The sequence below is a fragment of the Camelus ferus genome, chromosome 7, assembly GCF_009834535.1.
Source record: "Camelus ferus isolate YT-003-E chromosome 7, BCGSAC_Cfer_1.0, whole genome shotgun sequence".
Taxonomy (NCBI): domain Eukaryota; kingdom Metazoa; phylum Chordata; class Mammalia; order Artiodactyla; family Camelidae; genus Camelus; species Camelus ferus.
The window spans coordinates 83968456-83990421 of NC_045702.1; the positions used below are offsets into that span (position 1 = coordinate 83968456).

Genomic DNA, 21966 nt, shown 5'->3' on the forward strand with positions numbered 1-21966 from the left:
CACTTGTTGAGCCAAGACATGCAAAAGTCCCTCAAATTTGAGAAGGAGATAGAACAGTAGATAAAGAAAAGCTGAAATTCCCCTAATTTGTCCAATGCAACGTCTACAGGACATTCTTGCCATGGGAAAATGGCTAAGAAATGTTCGTTTCACCCTCAGGATACTCAAGCACATCACTGAGAAAGTCAATTTACTACTTTTGAGAAAAGGCGGTTGGAACTGATAAACTGCAAAAGGACCAAATTGTCTAACCTAGAATGAATACAAGGCAGTGAAGACTTTCTGATACCTGTCTTTATCACTGCTGGTAACATCTGTGTAATCTTCAATCAACCTGCACTTAGTGGCGTAAATAAGGTGAAGTATTTTCAAAGGTAAAGCAAAGATACTGAGGATGAAAAGCTTATTTTATTTATTCCAGAAAGAAAGCTACTCATAGGCTATCTTTATTTGAGAAAACGAATTCTCTCCACGGTCATTAGTTACTATGATATATTGAATGGAATATATTCCATTCAACATACACATATTTCTATGCTACAAAATATACATTATACATAAATATACATATTTACACACTCAATTTTATATTCCATAAAAGCAACCTCAAAGAATTTGAAGGACAGAGTATACAGTTGTACAAAAAGCCACCTTTCAGAACACATTAGGCGATGTCTTTCCTATTTCTCTGTAACTCCTATGCTAGCCAAACGAGCCACTAAGCACCCTAAAGATCTGGAATAAAGGGTGCCTCTCCTTGCTACTTTTATGCTTTTCATGTCCACAGCGTAATCGGTGCTAGGAAGAAACTGATTTTTTTCGCCTTGGACCTAAATGTCACTATGCATTTGGTTGGCTTAGCCTTTCCAAGGAATAAAATCATCCCTTTGTCACGTCAAAGAAACTACTAGAAAACAAAATTGTCAAAGGAGAGTTATAATTTCCTATAATGGAAAAAAAACCTCCCTTCTGAGAATGGGAGTTTTTCCAAATTATAAAGGAGTCACATCACTGGGGGGAACGGCGGGAGGCACGGGCACCAGGCCGCTCCGGCCCCGCAGGGCGAGGGAGACACCGAGAGCCCGGGAACAGGGCGGGCTCGGCGGCGGCCCAAGAGGCCACGGAGGCTTCCGCGCCCGTCGCCGGAGCGCCCAAGCGGCGGGGCACACCTTTGGGGCTGTGGGACGGCTGGGGAGCGACAAGGGCTCCGGGGTGCTCACCGCGCCAACCGCCGTGGCCCCCGGCGCCCACACTGCCGGCGCCGGCCCTACACGCCCCGCAGAGGCCCGCGCGGCCTCCCTCCGCCGCGGGGACCCGGGTCGGCAGCCGCCGGAAGCTCCGTCCTTCCCGCGCCCCGCGCCCCGCCGCCGCCCGCGCTCACCTCAGGGGCGCAACCGGCACAGCCGGCCGTCGGCCTCGTTCCCGCCGAAGCGTCTCGGTGCGGTACTCCCTGCGCGGGCGGCTTCTTCCCCGGCGGTCGCAGGGGGTTCAGGGGTGCGGGGGCGGGGAACGGCCGTCACACGAGCAACGAACCGAAGCGCCGCCTGGTGGCATTTTCCACAGGCCGGCGCCACCGCAGCCGCCTTGGGTCCGCACAGCCCCCTGCCGGCCGCAGCTCTTGCTGTCTCGCCGAGCCGACAAGCCTCCGCGGACAGGGGAGGGAGCCGCGGCGCGAGTCGGAGGCCGGGCGGGGGTGTGCGCAGACTCTTTCCTCTGGGGACTGCGCGCATGCGCACCAGCGGGGCGGGACCCGCGGCCGCTGCGTGGGGGCCGGCCCCGCCCAGGGGCGCTGGTCCGGCTCAGCCAATCGCGAGCGCCGGGTACCTCTTGGCGCGGGCGATTTGAATGGTTCGCGGCCGCCTGAGGTGGCGGCAGGTGGGCACGCCGCTGCCCTTTTGGGAGCTTCTCTGAGATCGGGAGGGGAACCCGCCCCTCATCCTTTCGCCGGAGCCCCACCCTCCCCAGGCCGCGGGACTGGCAAAAAAACAAAACACACACACACAAAAAAACAGCTGGGAAAGTAAAACAACACTGACTTCAGGATAACGGTTACGTCTTTGGATGGAAAGAAGGGAATGGGATAAAGGAAAGGTGAAAAAGAAACTTGAAGCATTTGTATATGATTTGATTTCTTAAAAGAAAGATTTTTAAATGCTAACATTTTGCCACAATGCTTCAATGTTTTAAAGAAATAAAATGTTAATATGTAATTTTATTACATAAAAACCCAAAATATAGTCATGCATATGCACACAGATATGCATATTTTCTATCTAAACATAAAAAACATTATTCGATGAATAAAATGATAGAGATTTTCTTTATCACTGAGCTGTATTCTTTTCCTTAACTTACGGTTATTTCAGGTACTTCAGGGCTCCAGAGCTTGCCAGGAGACGCACATGTCCAAGAAGGCCAGTGCCCAGCAGGGAAGCAGGATGGAGCCCCAGGTGCAGGTAGGTCAAGGCAGGATGGGGGTACTGGGGATGGTCGAAGGCAGGCAGGGGGGCTCGGGGTCAGGCAACGGGGAGGGAAGCATCGGGGTGTATGTGGGGCACAGGTAGGCCAAGGCAGGATGGGGTGAGGGGCGCTGTGTGGGACCCAAGTAGGAAGGGAGGGGAGGGGTGCTTCAGGCGCCAGGGTCGGGGTATCCCCTCCCCCCACCTCCTGCCACCTCCCAAAGCAGCAGCTGAGTCCCTCCTGAGCTCCCTGTCGGACAGGCCCAGCTTTGGCATCTGCGTCCTTGCCCCAAGTTGCTACACGGCTCCCCTCATCTGGAGCCCCCTGCCCACTTTTCTTCCCTGCCAGCGACCTGTGCTGAAAGGCCCCGCTGGCTGGGACACCAGACCCAATGCACCGTCCCCGGGACACCAGGGGGATTCCCTTGTTCTGCTGCCCGGACACCTGACCCTCTGTCCCTTTTCTGGTCCCTTCCACACCCACTTGTCAGCTGAGGCCTCTGTCCTGGGTCTCAGCCCTTCTGGGGAAAGCCAGGAGGCCAAGGGAACCAGTGGCCCAGAGCCAGCAGCAGGGGGAACCCATCTGACTCCCTGCTCCAGATGCGAAATGAAGAGCCGTGCTATAGAGGGACAAAAACAGGCCCCAGGTGAAGTTCAAAACCTGATCTTCATAGCCCTGTGCTTTGGCTCCAGTGGCACCAGCTGGCTCAGGACTCCTCACCACTTCCCCCAACCAGAGGGTCCCGGGTGATTTCTAAGTCTCTGTGAGCCTGGGTCTCTTAACCAGACAAGCAGAGGTTCCTTTTTCCCTTTTACATATGTAGACACGTAATACATTCCCGTGGTTTCAAAATAAAAAAGCACGAGCAGGTATGCAGGGCGCCCCACCACCCTCTGTCCAGCCCCCACCACGAGTAAACATGTTTAGTCACTTCTAGAATTTATTTAGATTCTTTTTCTCAGTTTGCACAAAAACACACGGCCTAAACTACAGAGATGCTTCCTCATCGGTACATAAAACAAACACTGTTAGGGGTCTGTGCACGTTGATCCATTAGGTAGTCGGATTCTTCCTGGGTGTTAGGAAGATTAGCCCCTTATTGATCTTTCCTGGAACTTGTGGTTTGTCCTTTTTCACTTAGTATATCATGCTTTCTTAGAAAAATAATTGTATTTAACGTATTTTTTTCTTTTATGGCTTCTGTGTTGTGAGTTAGCGTTAGAAAGCCTTCCTTCTGACAGGTTTACAGGGGAATTCATCACTGTTCCCTTCCAACATTTTATATCTTTGTTTTTCTACATTTAAATCTTATATCCATTCAAAATATATCATGGTGAATGGTGTGAATAAAAATACAACGTTTTTTAGATTTTTAAAAATTATTGTTTCATCCTAGTAATCCATGAATTTTTAAAGAATATAAAATTCAATCCCCTGTAATTTATTTTACGTACAGCATGAAGTAGGGAGATGGTTTTATTATTGTTTGTTTTTGTCTTGTTCCAAATGACCAACCACTCAAAACAACATATAATGAGAAAGAAAAAAACCTCTTTTCCTTCCCATTTGAAACCCTCTCTTTTCCCATAGGATGCTCCCGTGTGTATGTCTGGTAGAGCATCTTCTTTAAAACAGGACTGCATTTTTTATCTGTAAGCCTTGTCTATATATTTGTAAAACAATAGTAAGTAGTTTTATCTGTAAGCTTTCAATATGCTACAGTGTCATTTTATTTTAAGACATATCAAGTTTCCAACATTGAATTAATGGTTCTTACTTCACTTTCGTAAGCAGATTATTTAAAATAGCTCGTGTTCATAAGAAAATATATTTACCTTGAAGTTTCGTTTCTGTAAAAGTCCCAGTCTTTCCCCTCACCCACTTCTTTATTCTGAGATCTTGGTCCCTGTTTGAAGTACAACAACTTGGTCTCCTTTAACAAGTGCTGATTGTCTCCCATGGGATTGGGATCACTTATTCTTCTCCTTGATCTATTAGGGGATTTTTTGTAAGTAAATTATCCTCACTAGCGTATTTCTGTTTCTTCTTATTTCTCCTTGGATTTTGCTCTATGAATGCTGATGTTATGCTATCTGGTGCAAAGATAATTATAACAGAAAAGCATTCTGGCTTTTTTTTTATCACACTAAAGTTTTCTTTTTTGGTCTTAATGTATTTTGCCATGAATTCAGCTTTTTCCCATATAAATAGTAAAGTCCCTACGCTTTTTCACTTGTAACTCCCTCGTTGTCTTTGCCATCGTCTACACTGAAACCTTCTGAGCTCTTAGTCTTCAGTGCATCCTACTGTATACAGTGTGGAGTTGGATTTCCTTCTAATCCACCCTGAGAGTCTTTCAATAGGTGCGTTTATTCTGTTTACCTTTGACGTGGCAACTGTTTGACCTTTACTTCACCAAACAGGATATATAAATGGTAAATAGATGAGACACAGGGAAAAAAGTTATCATTAGTCATTACAGAAATTCCAATTAAAACCACTATGCAAAGAAGTTAGCCTTACTCTCCTATTGGAAAACTACAATTTTTAAAAATTAAAAGCTGACAATATCAAATGCTGGTGAGAATGCAGAGGAACTGGAACTCTCCTACACTGCTGGTGGGATGGAGGAATGGCACAGCCGCTTTGGAAAATGGTTTGGCAGTTTCTGATACCAACTCATTCTCTGAAGGAAATCCTATTCTTCTGGTTATTTATAGTCATATTAAACCATTTCTAAGGGTCTTACTAAAGGAAATAACGTTCAGAAAGGACCCCAATTGCTACACAGTAGATGCTGTATAAATGGTCACGATCAGCTCATCCTCCAAGGCGGAGGGGACACTTCCTCCTTGCTTTCTGACTGAGCACGAGACACCTTGACGTGTGAAGCCAGACCTGCACAGACATCAGCTCCACCTGCTCAGGTGCATAGCTTCTCCCTGCTCCTTACCTGCTTCCTGTCGCTCACCCCGCCTGGGCTTCAATGTCCCCTCAGATCACTGATGACGATCACACTTACCTCATAAGAATGCCGTGAGAAATTAAGGTGAGCAGATCTTGGATGCTCCAGCACATTCCATGGGATTATTGTTTCCATGGGGAACCCTCCCTAGACTGTATTTTTAGCACCTCTTGATTGTTTAATCACGTATTTGTTTTGGAAGAAGAGAAAAATTTGGCCATGATGGAATTGCTCCCATCTGTCATCAGGTTTGGGATTGGGACATTATCAAGCTTTTCAAAAACATCACAGCCAACCCCACCCTCAGCATCCCCACCTGTGTAACACAGTTTCATCATGGTTTTGCTATTTCATGTTGAGTTTCAACGTTAAGATGATCTCATTAACACTTAACATTTTTTCCCTTAAAAAATGTTACCTGGAAGTCAATCCTATCCTTAAAAAACATCTTTTTGATTGACGTCAGAAAGTTAAACATTTGACCTAAGGACGACAAAACTAGCATGAGCATGGTCTTGTTCCGTGCTGGGTCTCATCTTGGTGCGGCAGGCTCCCCTCGAGGGGGCAGAACTGGAGGGTCTGCCTCACAGTCATTGTACCTCAAGGACAATGTGCTCAGTTGCGCTTGGTGCCCGTCTTGAGGCTCAGCTCACTGTGACCCTCTAGGATGCCAACCTCTGTGCTTTGTTTTGACAGGTCCCTGCATTGAGCTCCCTGAGGATATGAGCCTTTCTTCAGTGACCAGTCGTCCATCCTTGAGAACCGTCCTAAAGCACAGCCACCCTCAGCTGGCGCACGGAGCTACGGGGAGATGTCCCCTCCTGCCAGGAAGAGGGCCCTGCTGGTAGGTCCCCACTGCCTGCACACTCCTCCTGGGACCTCTCATCGAACCCGGCAGGGCTCAGCCCCAGGGGCCCCATCAGAGAGAGGCAGCTCTCCAGCATCCAGGCCTCTGAGGTGTCCAGTGAAAAGTGAGGGTCCTACTCAGACCCCTGCGCTCCTAGGGAAGTCCTGCTCATGCCAGCCTCGACTGCCAGGCAGCAGCAGAAGCAGCAGCAGGGCAAGGCCCCAGAACAAGGAGATGGCCACTGAACTTGGGATCGCCCGGGATCCCGAACATGGCCAGGAGTCGTCGATGGCTGGGCTTTAACTTTGTTAACGATATTGACATGCAAAAGTTCTTTTATTCTAATATAATCATATTTATCACACTGTTTATGATTTCTGCTTTGTGACATGTTTAGATGCTCCCTCCCTAGCCTGATAACATAGGTTTTCCCTATGTCTGATTATAATTAACTTAAATTTGAGTTCGTCTTGAGTTTATTTTGTAGACTGTGAGCCAGTGTTCTCCAGGTGGACAGTTTTCTCTGCCTCTCCTCCCGATGTGCAAGGCCTTCTCTCTAGGTGCTAAGGCCCTACACATTGACCTGTTTGGGTTTGTTTCTTGGCCTCCAATTTTACCCCATCAGATGACTGTCCATAAGTTTATAAGAAGCCTTAACACGTAGGAGGGCAATGTACACTTCTTGTTCTTGTTCAATTTTATCTTGGCTCTTGGAAATTCCTCATCCCCCACCCCTGATGTCCAAGTCCTTGGCTGCCCTGCAGCAAGAATCCTGGTGCTGGATACCTGACCAAGCTCCTCTTGGAACCTCTCCATCCACAGAGCCACTAACTCTGCCCGGTGGCCAAGAACCCTCAGCTGTCTTTGCTGTATCTGGAGTGGAGTCCAATCTCTCTCCCTTTTGGCACTAGCCTTGAATAAACTCTTTCCTGTCATTTTTAACAAGTGTCCAGTGAGTACTTTCTCCTCACCAGCAGCACCACGGAGCCTGCCGCGTGGCGGTCACAGCTCAAGCACACCCGGGCTTACACCCACACATGCCCGCATGACACAGAACCTGAGACAAGTCTGAGCACTTCCAGAGCCTGGAACCCGCGCACCCCGCCTCTCCTCCAGTGCGTTCTCCTGGGGTCTCCTCCTGCGCCTCCCTCTGCCCACGGCTTCCCAGTGGTCCAGGCTCCCCACTGGCAGTTCTCAGGTCTCCATGGTGACCGAGCTCCTCTCCTGGCCATGCTTCGCACCACCCCACAGGCTCATTGGGCAGGAAGCTTTGGAAGGTCCAGGGCAGGGATACAACTTAACCTGCTCTCAAGGGGGACAGAGGCACCCACTGACATTCTCTGAGGATGCAGGAGATTTAGCATCTGCCACAATTAGGGCCCACACTCCACTCTGGGCTGGGATGGATTTTTTCCCCTAAATCACAATGACAGCCATCACTCACTCCACTAAATGCTGTTCCCAGCAGCCCTGGATTGTGCTGTTTCACCAAGGCCTCTGCCTGGAGGTGGCCGTCCCCATCTGCCCAAAGGGCCCAGGACTCACTAGGTCTGCATGGGGCACAGATCAACAGTGAGGATGGACTCTAACTTCCATATTTCATTTCAGGCAGGCAAAATTTTTCCTATTGTTTTATAAAAGATTAAAATAGCGGGAAGACACTGGTTAGAGAGACTAGTCATGAGGAATTACAAATAATTCAAATCTTCTTCCCTGGAATCTCACATTTAGGTGCAAAAATTGAGCACTGAAGTACGCCTATCCACTGCTCCCACCTGTCACGAGATGGGACTGCTCATCAGAAGGGGAGCAGACCCCGCGCCAGGGCCCCAAAGGAGGACAGGGTGACTGCATTGTAGAAAATGACAGGGTACGTGAATCGCACAGGAGTGTCTTTAAAACATCCAACAATCTTCTGTTTTTCAATTAAATTGGCCACGGAGTTTAGTCAAGCAATTTGTTTTCCTTTATTTTTGTTAAATAAGATTCCGGAAAGTACAGTGCAAACACTCAGTAGAAAAGTTACAATTAAGAAATGTACATTCACATTTAACATTTCAGTCCATTCACTTTGTTTTTAAATAAAAATAGGACAAATTATTCAATGACTTGTCTCAATTTAACAATCTTGGAAAAGACTGGAAGGTGCTCTACAGTGTCCAGTTGACGTAAAAATAGACCCGTATTGATTATACAAATCTATCATGAGAAGTTACCCAGTGATATTGAGTTGTTGTCCTTCTGACACAGACATCTCGTTTCCACGTCTAGAGAAGCGTTCTCAGTGAGCTCTACTGGTGGGAGGATGTGTCACCCGGGCCACTCTGTGCCAAGGAAGGGACACAGAAGGGCTGAAGGGTTCCCACAACCCTTCTCAGTGAGTAAAGAGAACCCAAGAGTGGGCTTTGGGTTTACCTTAAATGAGAGTGGAATCTGCTGCTAAGAGGTGGTCATGATCACCTTGCATCATCTCTGCGTGTGCAGGGAGGTGTGCGATCAGTGTGCACGAGAGACGGGGAGGGTGTCGGGGCCTAGTGGGGGCGCTGCAGGGGGGGTGCGGGAGCCACTCAGGCGTGGGGGCCAGGACCCGCAGGGGCGGGACGCTCTGCGGCCAGCCGGCAGACGACCCGTGGTGGCCGGGGCCTGTCCCTTTGCGCATGCTGCGTGTCTTGGAATCCAAACTAAGTGACACACAGTTAGGAACTTCACGGCATGCGATGCTGAGTGCAAAGGGCTTGTGCAGCCACAGTTTCGACAGGGGCAAAGGCAAAGCTGCAGGCCTCTCTGGGACTGATGCCTGGACAGGGAGAGCCGGTGCTCCAGGCCAGCAGGAGAGGCCGCGGTGTCTTCGTCAGGAGTCCCAGGAAGTGGGAGTGGTCCCCTGAGACGTGTGCTTCTTGCCTGGGCCTCGGGGGGGGGGCACGGGAGTTGCTGGTGGGAGGCAAGAAACAAGTTCTGGCTGCTGGTGGGCCCACTGCCCAATGCACGTGCCCTGGGGAGTGAGAGCCTGTGGACAGGACACTGCATGGCTGTGCCTGCAGGTGGCTCTGCACATGTTTACAAAGCCCAAGAGGTTGACAGATCTCTTGGGGATTGGTCTGGGACTTCCTCGCTGTTTAAACATCAATTCTTAGTAAATGACTGCCAGCTGTTCTGGAATCCAACCCATCCAAAGTCTGATCTGCCTGGAACCACAGAAGTCAGTGCCTGGGGGAGCCCAGGACACCCGTTCTCCAGTGGCTGCCAACTGCTCACCATCCATCACGATCCCCATCTCGCCTCCCGCACATTTTCAGTGAAATCTGCTCTTGTATGTCCTCTCATCCCCAGGAAGGAACAGTGACCACCTACATCGCTCCACAGCATGACGGGGACACGGGAGGGCTCTGATCAGGCATTGGGGGCTGGGCTGGCTCCACATAAGTGGAGAAGCGTGTGGGAGTAAGAGGGCATCTGGGGGCCCCCGTTCTCCCCCTGGCTGATGTCAAAGAGGCCTTACGGAAAGAGACAGGACAATTGTCCTTCTCACTGAGGGAAGAGTCTGTGTTTTCTAAGATGCGCTGGCAGATGGCGCTGCCAGATACAGTTTTAGGATAGAACGTACGCTAAGATAAGGCAGGGAGTTTTCAGGCCAACGCTGTATGACTTTGCTAAAGACCTGTTGTTAAAGCAGAGGCAGGGCTTAGCTGACAGTCCATGCGCTGTTCCAATCTCACAACATGAGGCCTAAGTGAAGGAGACTCTGTGCCTGGGCACATCCGGGGATGGGCGGTGGGGCAAACCTGATGCCTGGGGACCTGCCTGGCTGTTCAGAACCAGCCGGCCAGGCACCGCAGCCACTGCGAGCGCTTGAGCTAAGGGCTCCAACAACACCAGCACAACTTGGCTGGTTTCACTGTTAGCTGAGAGGTGCTGAACGTGAGTGGCTCCCCGGGTAACTGGGAGGGAGGTGGGCGGGGGGCTGCCGGCTCTTCCCTCCAGAATCCCTGCACCAACACCCACCTGTGGCTCTCCCCTCAGGCCTCCACGTATACCAAAAACCCAAACACAACAAAATGAAACAGCACAAACTACGGAGAATGGGACCAATTCAGTGCCTTGATGCTGCGGGACTTCAGTAAAGGAAAAAGGAAAAGAGACTTTCTTCCTCTCTAGCAGATGTTGGAGACCGATGCCCAGGCACCACTGGGACCTTGGTGGGAGTCAAGGCCACCTCTGTGTCCCAGAGCTGCTGCCCCTCCTCCTCCCGGGGTCAGGATTTCTAGGGGAAATCAAGTCATGGCCGTCAGGGAACGCCCTGGGGGTGGCAGTCGTCTGTCCGTATTCCAAGTTAATTTGTTCTTTATACGCATCCATCGTAATCCCAGGAACAAGTAACTGATTTTAATTTTGCTTACGCCATGCCATTCACACACACACACACACACACACACAACTTGGATTAAGCATGACCTCTGGCAGAATAATTTCTTTTTATCTTAGAGAACAGATTTGATATGGAACAGATTATATTTTCAGGGTAATTAAGGAATACAAATGTCTGAGTCGTTACCACAAAGTCAAGCTGTGTAAGGAGGTCTAGCCCCAAGTGGGGCCCTTGAAATTGGGCTTGTTATGAAATAGATGATGGAGGAGACAAATTCCGCTACACCATCACAGGACCTGCCTCCACGATGTGCGCACACACACGAGAGACAAAGGGAAACTCCCTGAATCCTTTCCAAAGCATCCTGTAATTTCCCAGATGTGAAAGTTCACCAGGCGCTCCCTGTCTGGGGTGCCGGCCCCTAACCCAGAGAGAGAAAATCTAGGTCAGGTTCCAGTTGCTGGGGCTGGGCCCATGGTCCATGCTGGTCTCACTGGCCGCCCTGCTGGCCACGCCAACCCCAGTCTCGGCCATTCGAGTGCCCCCTGCACCCTGTGCTCCTACGTTCCTATGTTCAGCTGCTCCGCCCACACTGTCTCCCAGGCACATGGGCCTGCCTGGGGCTCTTGCCCATCAGGTCACACAGAATCAGCACTGAGGGACTGGGTGGTGGGGGACAACTGTCTGTCAGCACTCCCTGGGGCCAGCTAACCCTGCCTTGGATGGGACGCCCTCGAGCTCCTGAGTCCATCCTGGGAAAACTCACAACTCGATTCCCCCCACCGCCTACTTTGCCAACCACTGGGCACCTGGCCTGGACTTTTCTTGCCACGTATGTCACTGGACGATGGGTACTGTGGAATCGGAGCTCTTCAAAACTCTTTGCTGTACCCCAAAGTCAATTTGGAGGCCTGACCCATCACGACCGGCCTCCTGACACCCAGGTGGGGATCCCTGTCCTGCCTGCTGACCTCTGGGCCTGGCAACACAGCTCCCAGCAGACTTTGAACCTCCTGATTTAGACCCACCTACAGCCTCACAGCCTAAGGACTTGTGAAACCAGATGAAACCCAACGCGCCATATGGAGAAACGTCACGTCTTTCGTCATCCACTGCGGAACCTGGAGTATTACATGAAAATGAAGGCTGCTAGTGCAAATTCGACTTTCAAAGCAAACCGCAGCTGGGGAGGCAGGATGTTCAGGCCCAGGGACACTGCCGAGGCTGCCAACTGTCAGCTGGCCACAGCTCACCCCTCATTCATTTCACCAAACCAAAATATTTTGAAACTCATGGTCTCTACGGAGTTTGGATTTTTGGTTTTTGCTTTGTTGCTCTTTTTTTAATTGAAGCCATTACAAAACCAAGGATAAGTCAGTTTCTGGGGAGTTAGTTACACACAACCAATGGGGCTGCATACTGAGAATGACAAGTGTACCAGCAGATCTGTGATCCCCCCAAGAGCACTACTCAATGCAGGGCACACTGACCTTGCATTTCCTGCACGGGCGACACACGGACGCAGCGGTTGCCTTACGAGTCATGCATGCGGGTCAGGGGCAGGGCTGGCCACGCAGGTAGACCAGCAGGATCCCAACTCAGGCGCTCACAGAACACACCATGCAGAAGGGTGGGCGCACCCTACCTAGATGGGGCCACCTGCCAGGGGGAGAACCTGGACATGGTGACAGGCCAACCCAGCCCTTCCTTCTCGAGAGGGAGGTGAAAGCAGGGATTCAAGCCCTCTATCCAGCTCGCTCCTGGGACGATGGTGCAGGATTTCTATCAGCTGCAGACAGAGCATCGCGTCTCTGAAGGCTGGCCGGATCCTGCCTGAGCCCAGAGCCCACCCATCAGCCAGGGTTTGGGGGTGTCAGCCCCCACGGTGCCCTGCAATCTGGGGAAACTTGTACACGTGGCTTGTCTCTCAATCACCAATCTGCTTTGGACCAGACCTGTCTCTACAGTTTAGAATTAGTTATTGCTTCTAGTGACAGAAGGTATTGGAAGCCCTGGTGGCTTTGGAGTCAGATAAACATGGCGGGCTCAGGGTGGCTGGGTCTGAGGGTCCACCCTGCAGGACACAGACCCCGGAGTGGACCGGCCCAGGGTCAGGGTCCATGGAAGCATTTGGAAGTTCGAGGCTGTCCTCTACTCTACTGAGGCTGGAGCACAAGAGGCATGCAAGGGTCTCGAGGGGACACACGGAAGGGGTCGTTCCAAAGGGCAGCAGCCTTGGCAAGCAGGGTGTGATGCGTTGGGAACCTCACACAAACCGGCTACGGCGGGCTGTGCACACAGGCGGTCGTGCCTGTCTTCATTTTGGTCAGAAGGAAACAGGCAGCACCTGTAAGCGGTGCACTATTTACAGAGCATCTTAAATAATTTAGAGAGACTCCTACTTAGAGGGCGCTAACATTTGTACACGAGTATTGTACAAGGTTAAAAATAACTAAGGCAGTATCATACAGTGCCATCACAAATAAAAAAGAAGTTGTTGACCAAACCCCAAGGAACGTTATGGCTGAACGGGGCCCCTGTGCCCGCAGGATGCAGGTAGGGTTTGGAACTGCTGATGATGGAGGAGGTGCTGCTCACAAAGGGGAACCTCGCTGTCTCAGCACAGCCAAGGCCCCAATGGCTTCCCGCGGCCGCGGTGACAGCTGGCCACATGTTCCATGGCTTTGCCAACACTCATAGGGGGTCCCACGGCTCTGCGGACCTGAGGTCCTGACACGGCCAGGCTGGGCTCTCGCCCAGAGGCTCAGGGTCCATCTCACTCAGGTCAACGCGAATTCAGCGCCCGTGGGAGTGGGTTGTGGGAGTGCTGATCGCTTCCTCACTGGCTGACGGCTGGGGCGTCCTAACCTTAGACTGGTTGTGGCCCCTCAGCTTTAAAGAGCAACCTCATGCTTCGAATCTTCCTGACCGCCCCGCCTGCCTCATCCACTTCTAAGGGGCTGACCCAGATGGCCCAGGATACCCTCCCCAGCTTGTGGCCTGAGCCCTGGTTCCCTTTGCACAGTCCCCTTTGCCATGTGACAGAGCATATTCATAGGGTCGTGAGCCACTGGGCTGTCCCCTCACCCTGCCTGAGGTGGAGGCTCGGCCACGAGGTGCCAGCGGGCGCAAGTGCACACACCTCCACGGGCCAGCGCTCACTGGGCTCCAGAGATGACCTGGTTTTCCCTGAAGGAACTGGGCCCTGTCTGTAAGGAGGGTAGGGAAATCCGGCCACCCATCCAGCGCACATCTGACAAAAGAATCCTCTGTCACTGGCCTGCCCACACACGGCAGGATGGCTGACCCTGCTGGCTGCCTCTACACAGCAAAAAGTCACATGCCCATGATGGGGGCAGCCCAGGGGACACCGCTAGCCACCCCCGTGGGGCTCGGTGCAGAGTGAACTCCTGTTCCAATACTGAAAAGTCGGCCCTTGAGGAGGAGTGAGATGTGGGACCCCCAGGCCCACTGGCTCTACCGAGCAGGGCTCCCCTGCAAGCCACAGACCCCTCCTCGTCGCTGTCAGAGCTGAGGGTCTCTGGACAGCCATTCCCCCACTGACTTGCCTGTCCAGAGCCTTCGGTCTGGTTTTAAGCTGTCCTCTCTTCCTGCAGTCGAGAGCTGAGGTCCCCATGTCCAGCTATTTCTGGCCAGTGCCATCCCATTGGCCCCCCCAGACCCCTGCCCCCAACAGCACATCCCAGCACAGCCTCATTCTTCATCTCCATGGCGACTGCAGCGAAGCGCAGGTCAGAGATCCCCAGACTCGCACAGAATTACTTGTAGTCACTTTCCCTGTAAATTAGAGCAGGGACCTCTGTATTTACAGCCATTAGCGAACTCCAAAATACCATGTCCAGGGCCTGGTTCTGCCAGAGAAATGCCTTCCATCCAGGAAGATTTCCCATGGTCGTGAGGTTCACTCGTTTTCAAAATCAACAAAGTCCTGCGCTGTTGTTCAGCGAACAGAAACCCAAGACGCCACTGCAGAGAGGTAAGAAATGACACCGACCACCTTCTCTCCTTTGAACAAACACAGTGACGTGGGCAGAAAAGGGAATGTCCGATTTGACGGGAGCCGATACGCTCAGGAGGGGCAGGTGGAGAACGCACAGGCGGAGCAGGAAGTGTGCTGGTCACCGTACAGAGATGTGGCTGCAGGGCCCCCAAGAATTCCAGGAGACCCAAGTCTGGCTCTTAGTGAAAAACCAACCTTGAAGAAAGCCAGAGGGCACCACCCTCCGTGCAGTGGTACAGGGCTTCTCAATTCTCCCCAAGCCATCCGTCTAGGTCTGTCCAGCTCTGGCCCAGCTGAGAGAGCCCTGACTCCCACTCTGGGCTCTGCAGGCCGCTGCCCAGGGCTGGAGCCACCCCCAGGGACACAGCTGGACTGATGCTGACCCGTCTCAGGGTACACTCAAGGTGGGTCCCCCTGTCAACCTGCCAGTCAGACCTCCAGGGCTCTCCCCACAGCCTGCAGCCCTGGTGGATGTTCTGAAGGTCCCGAGGCCTGAAACTGACCCGGCCAACCTCCCTCTGGCACCGAGGAGAGGATGGAACAGGCAGCCGCCGGGAAAGCCTTGGCGTCCGTGCGGCCAGGGCTGTCCCCTCACTGGAGTCGCTGCCCAGCTGCTTGGGGCCGTGCCTGGACAGTAACTCTTCTCCAGCCTGGCCGCTGGCCCCTGGCCCTGCTCTGCTGCCCGGGCTGGTCCCTGCAGGAGCCTGAGGCCCCTGAAGCCCCGAGCATTTGTGCCCTGTGTCCCCAGTAGCCCGTCTGGGCTCCACTAAGCCTCCTTCCCAGCTGCTCCAGGGGGCAAGTGCTGACCTGGGGGACAGGGGGTGAACCCTGAGCCCTGCAGAGCCCCCATCCCGGCTCTGACTGAGAGGCTGGCCGCAGGGGGCACTGGGGGGTGGGCCGTGGCCAGTCTGCTCTGGAAGCCACCTCTTCCATAAAGACACATTTTCCGCTCTGAGTTCATGGACCTGGTTTGGGAGCCGTTTCCGTCGGTCCTGCCTTCCAGGAAGTATGTCAGCATCTCGCCCTTGCCCTTGACGCTGACTTTGCCTCGGCACACGAAGCGGTACGCGCCCCGCCGCAGCAGCCGGTGAACTTCCTCGGTCACCTGCAGCAGAGACATGCGGGCATCACTCTTGGTCAGTGGGGTGCCCACAGAGGGGTCCCTCCTCCACCTGCACGGCCCACCCTGATCACTCAGCCCCTGGCCTCCCTAGCCCAGCCTGGGAGCTGGGTCCTCTGCTCCTCCTGTGGTGACTCTGCTCACTCTGTGAGAAGGACGTGATCCCACAAAGAGAGCAGGAGACTCAAGAGGGGCCTAACTGGCCCCAGACAAGCAGGCGAGGATAGTGTTCCCCATGGATGATGGGTGGGCTGGAAGGGGACAGAGTGTGAGTTCCGTGGTCACCCCAAGCTCCAGCCAGATGTGCAGACATCGAGCTCCAGCTGTGGACAGACAGGAGTAGGCCCGGCTCTCTGCAGGGCTCTCGGCACCTGCAGTAACCTCGGACAACTTCGAGGGTCGGGGACTGGCAGGAAGGGGCCAGCACCAGGCTCGTATCCCTGTGGCCGGCACAGAGCCCTCAGGACCCAGGTGGGGTGCCCAGGCTCCTGGGGCTTCTGTGGGCCCAAAAGTGGAGCCACCAGCACAGACAGGGCAGTAGGCACATTCCCCTAGTGACAACGGGACATGACTTAACTCCCTCAATTCTTGGGTTCCCACACAATGCTAGCTAGAATTCCTGCCTCACAAAGTTAAAAAAAAAAGATAGAGGAAAAAGCACTTTCTAATAAGGTTCTTTAAGCAGAAGAGGACATAGTAACTTGGTTCCTCCTCGCCTTACACTGAAGGAGGAGACCACCTCCCTCCTGATCCCCCCGGGTGCTGCTCTGAAACCACCCCCAGCCTCCCCCACCCCATGTCATCTCTGGGATCTTTAGTTAAAATGACTCAGCCCATCCAGGGCCCAGGGTCTCAGGTCCCCAGGGTGTCAGTCCCTGGCAGAGCTGGGCAGAGGACTGCTCTCTCCCCTGCCCGATGGGCTGGAACCTGGCCTTTCTCCCGCGTGGCCCTCGCGCTCACTAACCATCGGCCTGCTTCTGGCATGCACAGCGTCTAACTCCCTCTCTGGACAGTGAGTGCCCCACACAAGGGGTCTGGTCTATCTCATCACGTCTTACCAGGGCTCCGTATTCATAAGTGCTTGTTGAATGAAAGAAGGAAGGAAGGAAGGAAGGAAGGAAGGACGGAAGGAAGGAAGGTAGGTAGGCGGGCAACCAAGGCCTGCAGAAAACTGTTTATCCAGGGAAGCACAGAAATCACACATGACCACAGAAAATCAGAAGCTGCCCGGCTCCCTGGACAGTGAAATCCGTCGATGACTCTAAAAGCCCCTGGGGAGAAACAAACAAAACTGGCTGATCCAGTGTAGACAGGAGGGGGTGGAACTGCGTCTGCTCGACCTATAGGAGGCGGCCCAGGGCGCTACCAGTGCCCTTAATTAACGACCTCTGCCAATTTCTGCAGCTGCTCCTCAACGAGGCCCTGGCTGGTGCTGGCACGGAGGGGCTGGGGGCTGCCTGGCGTCTGCAGAAAGTCCCCTGGGGAGGAACCGGATGCCGCCATCCACCCACCCAGACAGGGAAGGGGAGGTGGACGCCTGAGGCCTGGACCCTCGCCAGATGGGCTCCATCTCTCAGCCTTGGGAGCTGGTCAGGTGGTCCCTCCCACACCTGGTAAATGAGAAGGATGCTGTCCGCTGACAAGAAGAGTAACTTGGTCAGCCTGACGGTAGCTATCACAGTCACGGAGACTCAGATGATCAAGAGAAAGTGGGGAGCGCTTAAATTCCCCAGGGCGCTGGCTGGCGGGTGGCCCCAAAGGCCCCGGTCTAAAGCCACACGACGGTGAGAGCCTCACTCAGGTCCCCCGCAGGGCTCGCTCAGCGCACCCTGAAGTTCTTCATGGAACTCAGCCAGAAACTGGCTGGTTACCAGGGGAGACACCGAGGTCACCACTCAGATGAGGCCTCTAAGACGCAAGATGGAAAAATGGATTATGATCAAAGGCTCCGTTTTGCTCTTTCCTTTCACAACTGAACCCACAATTCATCTGTTTAGAGACCTGTGCTCTGGAGACCCCAAAGTCCTGCTTGAACCCCAAGATACACACTGACACGCCAACAAAACCTCTGAGTCTGATCCTGACCCTGAGCTTCTCCTTTTACTGTTTTCACTTGTTTTATGAAGAAAGGTAATAAAAAATCCAAAACATCGTGCAAAGAAATGCTGGAGGTGAGGATGACCCACCGCCACACACAGCAAAGCCGAGGTCTGACAGCAGGTGGGGACGGGCCAGGGGGTCCTTCCGGGCTGCAAGCTGCCCCTGTACGCCCCTCAGCCTTGAGAGTCCAGCCAGGAAGTCCCAGGCTGTGAATCAGGACAGTGCTTGCTGTTACCGGGGTGGGTCCTGGCGAGTGCCTAGGTCAGGAGCTCAGAGACACAAGGGCCTCAAGAGGCCACGAAGGCATCCCCCAGAATGTCCGATTCTTAGCCATCTGCGTGAGGGTCCCTGTGTCAAGGCAGAGTCGAGCTGGGAACGCTCCCTAGAGTTCCCTGTGAGGCCCGGCAGGCAGGGGAGGACCCACCCCACAGCCACGTCGACCTCACTCTGCCTGAGAACAAGTGCTGGGCCCCCTGGAGGCATTTCCAGGGAAGCATCTGTTCGGTCCCCAAGCGGACAGCCCAGGTGGAATCTGGGCATCATCGTGGTCAGCCTTCCCTTGGCTGCCTTACTGCTTGGAAAACGGGGCCCCGAGATGTCCCTGGGACTTCAGTCTGCACAGAACCCTCGCCTGCCTCTCCTGGGAGAGGAGACACGGGTGGGAGGGAGTCTCCTTTTTTGGATTTTTGACACAGAAGAAAAAAGCTTCCACCAGAGGGCTGAGGAATGAGAATTCCGGCAGGCGATGTCTAATTGACATTAGTTTAAGGAAAAAGTAAGATGCCTCTTTACAAACCTTTAACATTAAAATCCCAGTCTCTCACTCCCTTCTTCAAGGGAAGAAGCAAAGGTTTAATGTGGGCCAGCACAGGGAAGGGGCTCTCTCCTGGACCATGACCATGAACCCCTAAAAGAACCACACAACAGGGGAGCATAAGTGTTTCTCCCTTAAAACAGCGGGCAGGAGCCCGATGGGCCGAAAGCGCCGTCAGCGAAGAGGGCGGTCACGTGGCCAGGCCGGGGGCAGGGACTGCTGGTCTCACCCAGGCTGACAAATGTCAGCAGAGCCCCGCTCTTGTCCTGCCCTGTCCCAAGTGCATGGGTGCTGACACTCAAGCCAAATGGAGGAAGACGAGGGGCCTGGTCTGCAAAAATCTTGCTTGATGCAGGCCTTCCCGGGAGGTCCATGCAGAGGGACCGCGGAGCCAAGCCGCAGCACTGCCCTGTGGGAGCCCAGACGCGGACATCGCCAGGCAGCAGCTGGGGGAGGCTGGATGGTGTGGGGGAGGCCACGTGATGGCAAACAGCCCTCAAAAGAGGCTGAGGGAACAGGGGCGGTTCTGAGCAGAGGAGTGGCCGACTCAATCTGACTCCTGAAACTTAGAAACGTGATGCTGGCTCTGGACATAGCCAGGCTGGAGAGTGGGTGGGGCTCCCGCCAGGTCTGCCCTGGGACATGACCAGCTCTTAGGGAAGGCTGCAAGGAACGAGGGTGAAAGATCCTGTTAGGGAAGGAACACAGTGACCTGGGATCGACAGCCATACGACAATGTGCGTGCCCTTAGCACTACCGAGCCGGGCACTTAAAACTGCCCAAGATGGTCAATTTTATGTTATGTGTGTTTCACCACCTTAAGGGAAGCTTAAGAAAAAGAACCACAGATGCTGCACGGAGATCCCACCTACGTTCTGAGCAGCAAGAGAGCGCCATAAGGATTTTGGTCTGCTGGTCGTTCAAGCTGATGGATCCAAGGGACCCACCAAGGTACCTGACCAAGAGTTAGTGCCCAGCGAATGCCAGGTGGGGCCACCGGAATCGTACAGGCACAAGGTGGGAGAGCCCCAGGCTCGCAACCTTCTCACTGGAACCACATCCTGCAGGGGGCTGCACCCCAGTGTCTTTGTCAAAACCCGGGATGAATGCACATCTCACAGGGTCTGCAGAGGACCAAGTGCGACTCTGTGATACAGCAAAAAGACCAGCGCTAACTGGCTGCAACGTGGTGACAGCCATTGAGCGAACAATTCTCTGTCACCGCCCCAAGGCCAGGCCACAGCAGGAAGGCAGCAGCCCTGCTTGTCAAGTGCTGCACTCTCTGCCCTGTCCCCCGGGGTCCCCAGAGAACAGCCACAGCCACAGCCACACCCAGGGGACAGGCTCCTTCCCTCTGAGGCTCTCAGAGGCCTGCAGCGTCCAGGCTTCAGCTGACTCACACTTGCTTGTTCTAAAGGAAATTCAGAGAGTGGATCCACACTCCAACCTACCCATGAAAGCAGGGTCCACTGTCCTCGAAACCTTCAGATGGCTCCCCGCTGGGGTCACAGCACCAGGGTCTCATCCCAGGTCAGGTGGCCCCACAGCACTCTGCCCTTCAAACGGCGAGGAAGCCCCTTCCCTTCTAAGGAGCCATCACTCACTGTCCCCAGCTGTCCCGGTCACTCACCACCCTGACTCTCCACATGGCCACAAAGGGATCAACCCCCAAGGCCGCAGACACAATGAGCCCCCATCAGCGTACCTTCATGCAGCATTGTGTCCCCACCCAGAAGAGGCAGACGAGGAAGGGAGGATGCAGGCTGCAGAGCTGGGTGGCTGGCCCGCGCCTGACCCTTGCCTCTCCCGCCTGCAGGAATGGGCACCTGCACCTTGGGAACTCTGAATGCACTGACCTGGATCCTGCCCTGGACCCCGGTGCTGTCCATCCGACTGGCCACATTGACTGTGTTTCCCCAGATGTCATACTGGGGCCTGCGAGCTCCAATTACTCCGGCCACCACGGGGCCAACGTTGATGCCTGGAAAACAGTCCCGGTGTGGTGTTAGTGGGGAGACTTTGGAGGGGAGGAGCTGGCCCTTGTGAGGTCATGGATTCCTGGGGTCACCAAGTGCAACCACCCTCCCTAAATCAGGGACCCCACAGCATCACTGAGCGGCTGCTCCCAGCCCCTGCTGGCACCCCACACTGCCAGGAAGCAGTCCTGATCCCCAGAAAAAGTCCCATTTCCTGGAACAGCATCCTCAGGCCGAGTCCTGCTGCTAAGCAGGCTGACCTTTCAGTCTGTAGAGCCACAGTGTGTGTCCCCCCAACAGCAGCTCCCTCTTTCAGAAAGGACAGCAGCTCCAGACTGTTTCCCTGGGTGGGATCCCTCGGCTCCTTCGGGAGTGGGGCCCAGAACGAAGTATTTCAGGATGCTCTGAAGGAGAGCGGAGGCCCCCTTCTCTTTATGTGATTCGGGGTCCACCCGGCCTGCTGAGTGACACTGGCCCGGGTGCCCCAGCTGTGTCTGGGCCAACACCAGGTTGTATCTTCTGATTCTGTCCTCGGGCATCGATTTTTCTGAGCTCAGCCAAGCATGTTAATAACACTTCAGATACTGGCCTAGTCGATTCCCCAAAGCCTGGGCAGGCAGTGCTGGCATCCGCGGGAGAAGGTGGGAGAAGCGGGCAGAACTGGACGGTGTGAGCTGGGAGTGCTCAGCCTTGGGCCAGGTGGATGTGGGACCTCGAGGAAGAGCCCCAAAGGGCCCACTTCCCAGATGGCAAGTGGGACACAGAGAGCCACCCTCTACCACCCCGGATGCCCCAGTCCACGTGAACGAGATGGAGCCAGGATCCAGCCTCATGTGACCAGCCATCCAGGCACAGAGGGCACTGGCTGGTGGGTTCTCAGTGGGAGAGTAAACAACAGAATTTCCCTGCTGGACACTTGGATCTGTTCCCTGTCACACCAGTACATCTATTAATCTGAGCTCGCAGCCCCAGAGAACTGACCACTAGGGGTGAGCAGAGGGCGGTCTGCCCCCATCTCCAGCCCGTCCCTCAGGCCAGGCACCAGGTCTAAGTTAGCTTAAGCGCATCAGAACTCCACCCACTCTGATGGACACCTGCCGCCCCCCTCACACTCAAACCCAGCGCTCAGTCCTGCTCTTAAGGCCACTAGATGTGTGAATTGTAAAACAGCCAGAAATGTCCAGTTCAACTAACTATATCGTGACTAGCAGGAAAGAGAGAGAGAGAGAGAAAGGAAAAAGAGAAAGAAACCATAAATCTGTAGGGAGGAGGGTATAGCTCAGTGGTAGAGTGTGTG

The 21966-nt window shown here is 53.8% G+C and overlaps 1 protein-coding gene and 1 long non-coding RNA gene across 2 annotated transcripts in view; one reads left to right on the forward strand and one right to left on the reverse strand.

Annotated features, from left to right (window-relative positions):
• Positions 1 to 1968: 1968 nt before the first annotated feature.
• On the forward strand, positions 1969 to 2614 carry LOC116665075. The gene is made up of 2 exons (XR_004321665.1): positions 1969 to 2091; positions 2367 to 2614. It is a non-coding gene; the product is annotated as an uncharacterized LOC116665075 (long non-coding RNA).
• A 5601-nt stretch (positions 2615 to 8215) lies between these two features.
• The window catches only part of ADCY1 (adenylate cyclase 1), a 105179-nt gene continuing 91428 nt past the window's right edge, over positions 8216 to 21966 (reverse strand). The window contains 3 exon segments of the mRNA XM_032484354.1: positions 8216 to 15731; positions 15734 to 15764; positions 20550 to 20674. Coding sequence (XP_032340245.1) covers positions 14905 to 15731; positions 15734 to 15764; positions 20550 to 20674 — 983 coding nt within the window. The 3' untranslated portion in view covers positions 8216 to 14904.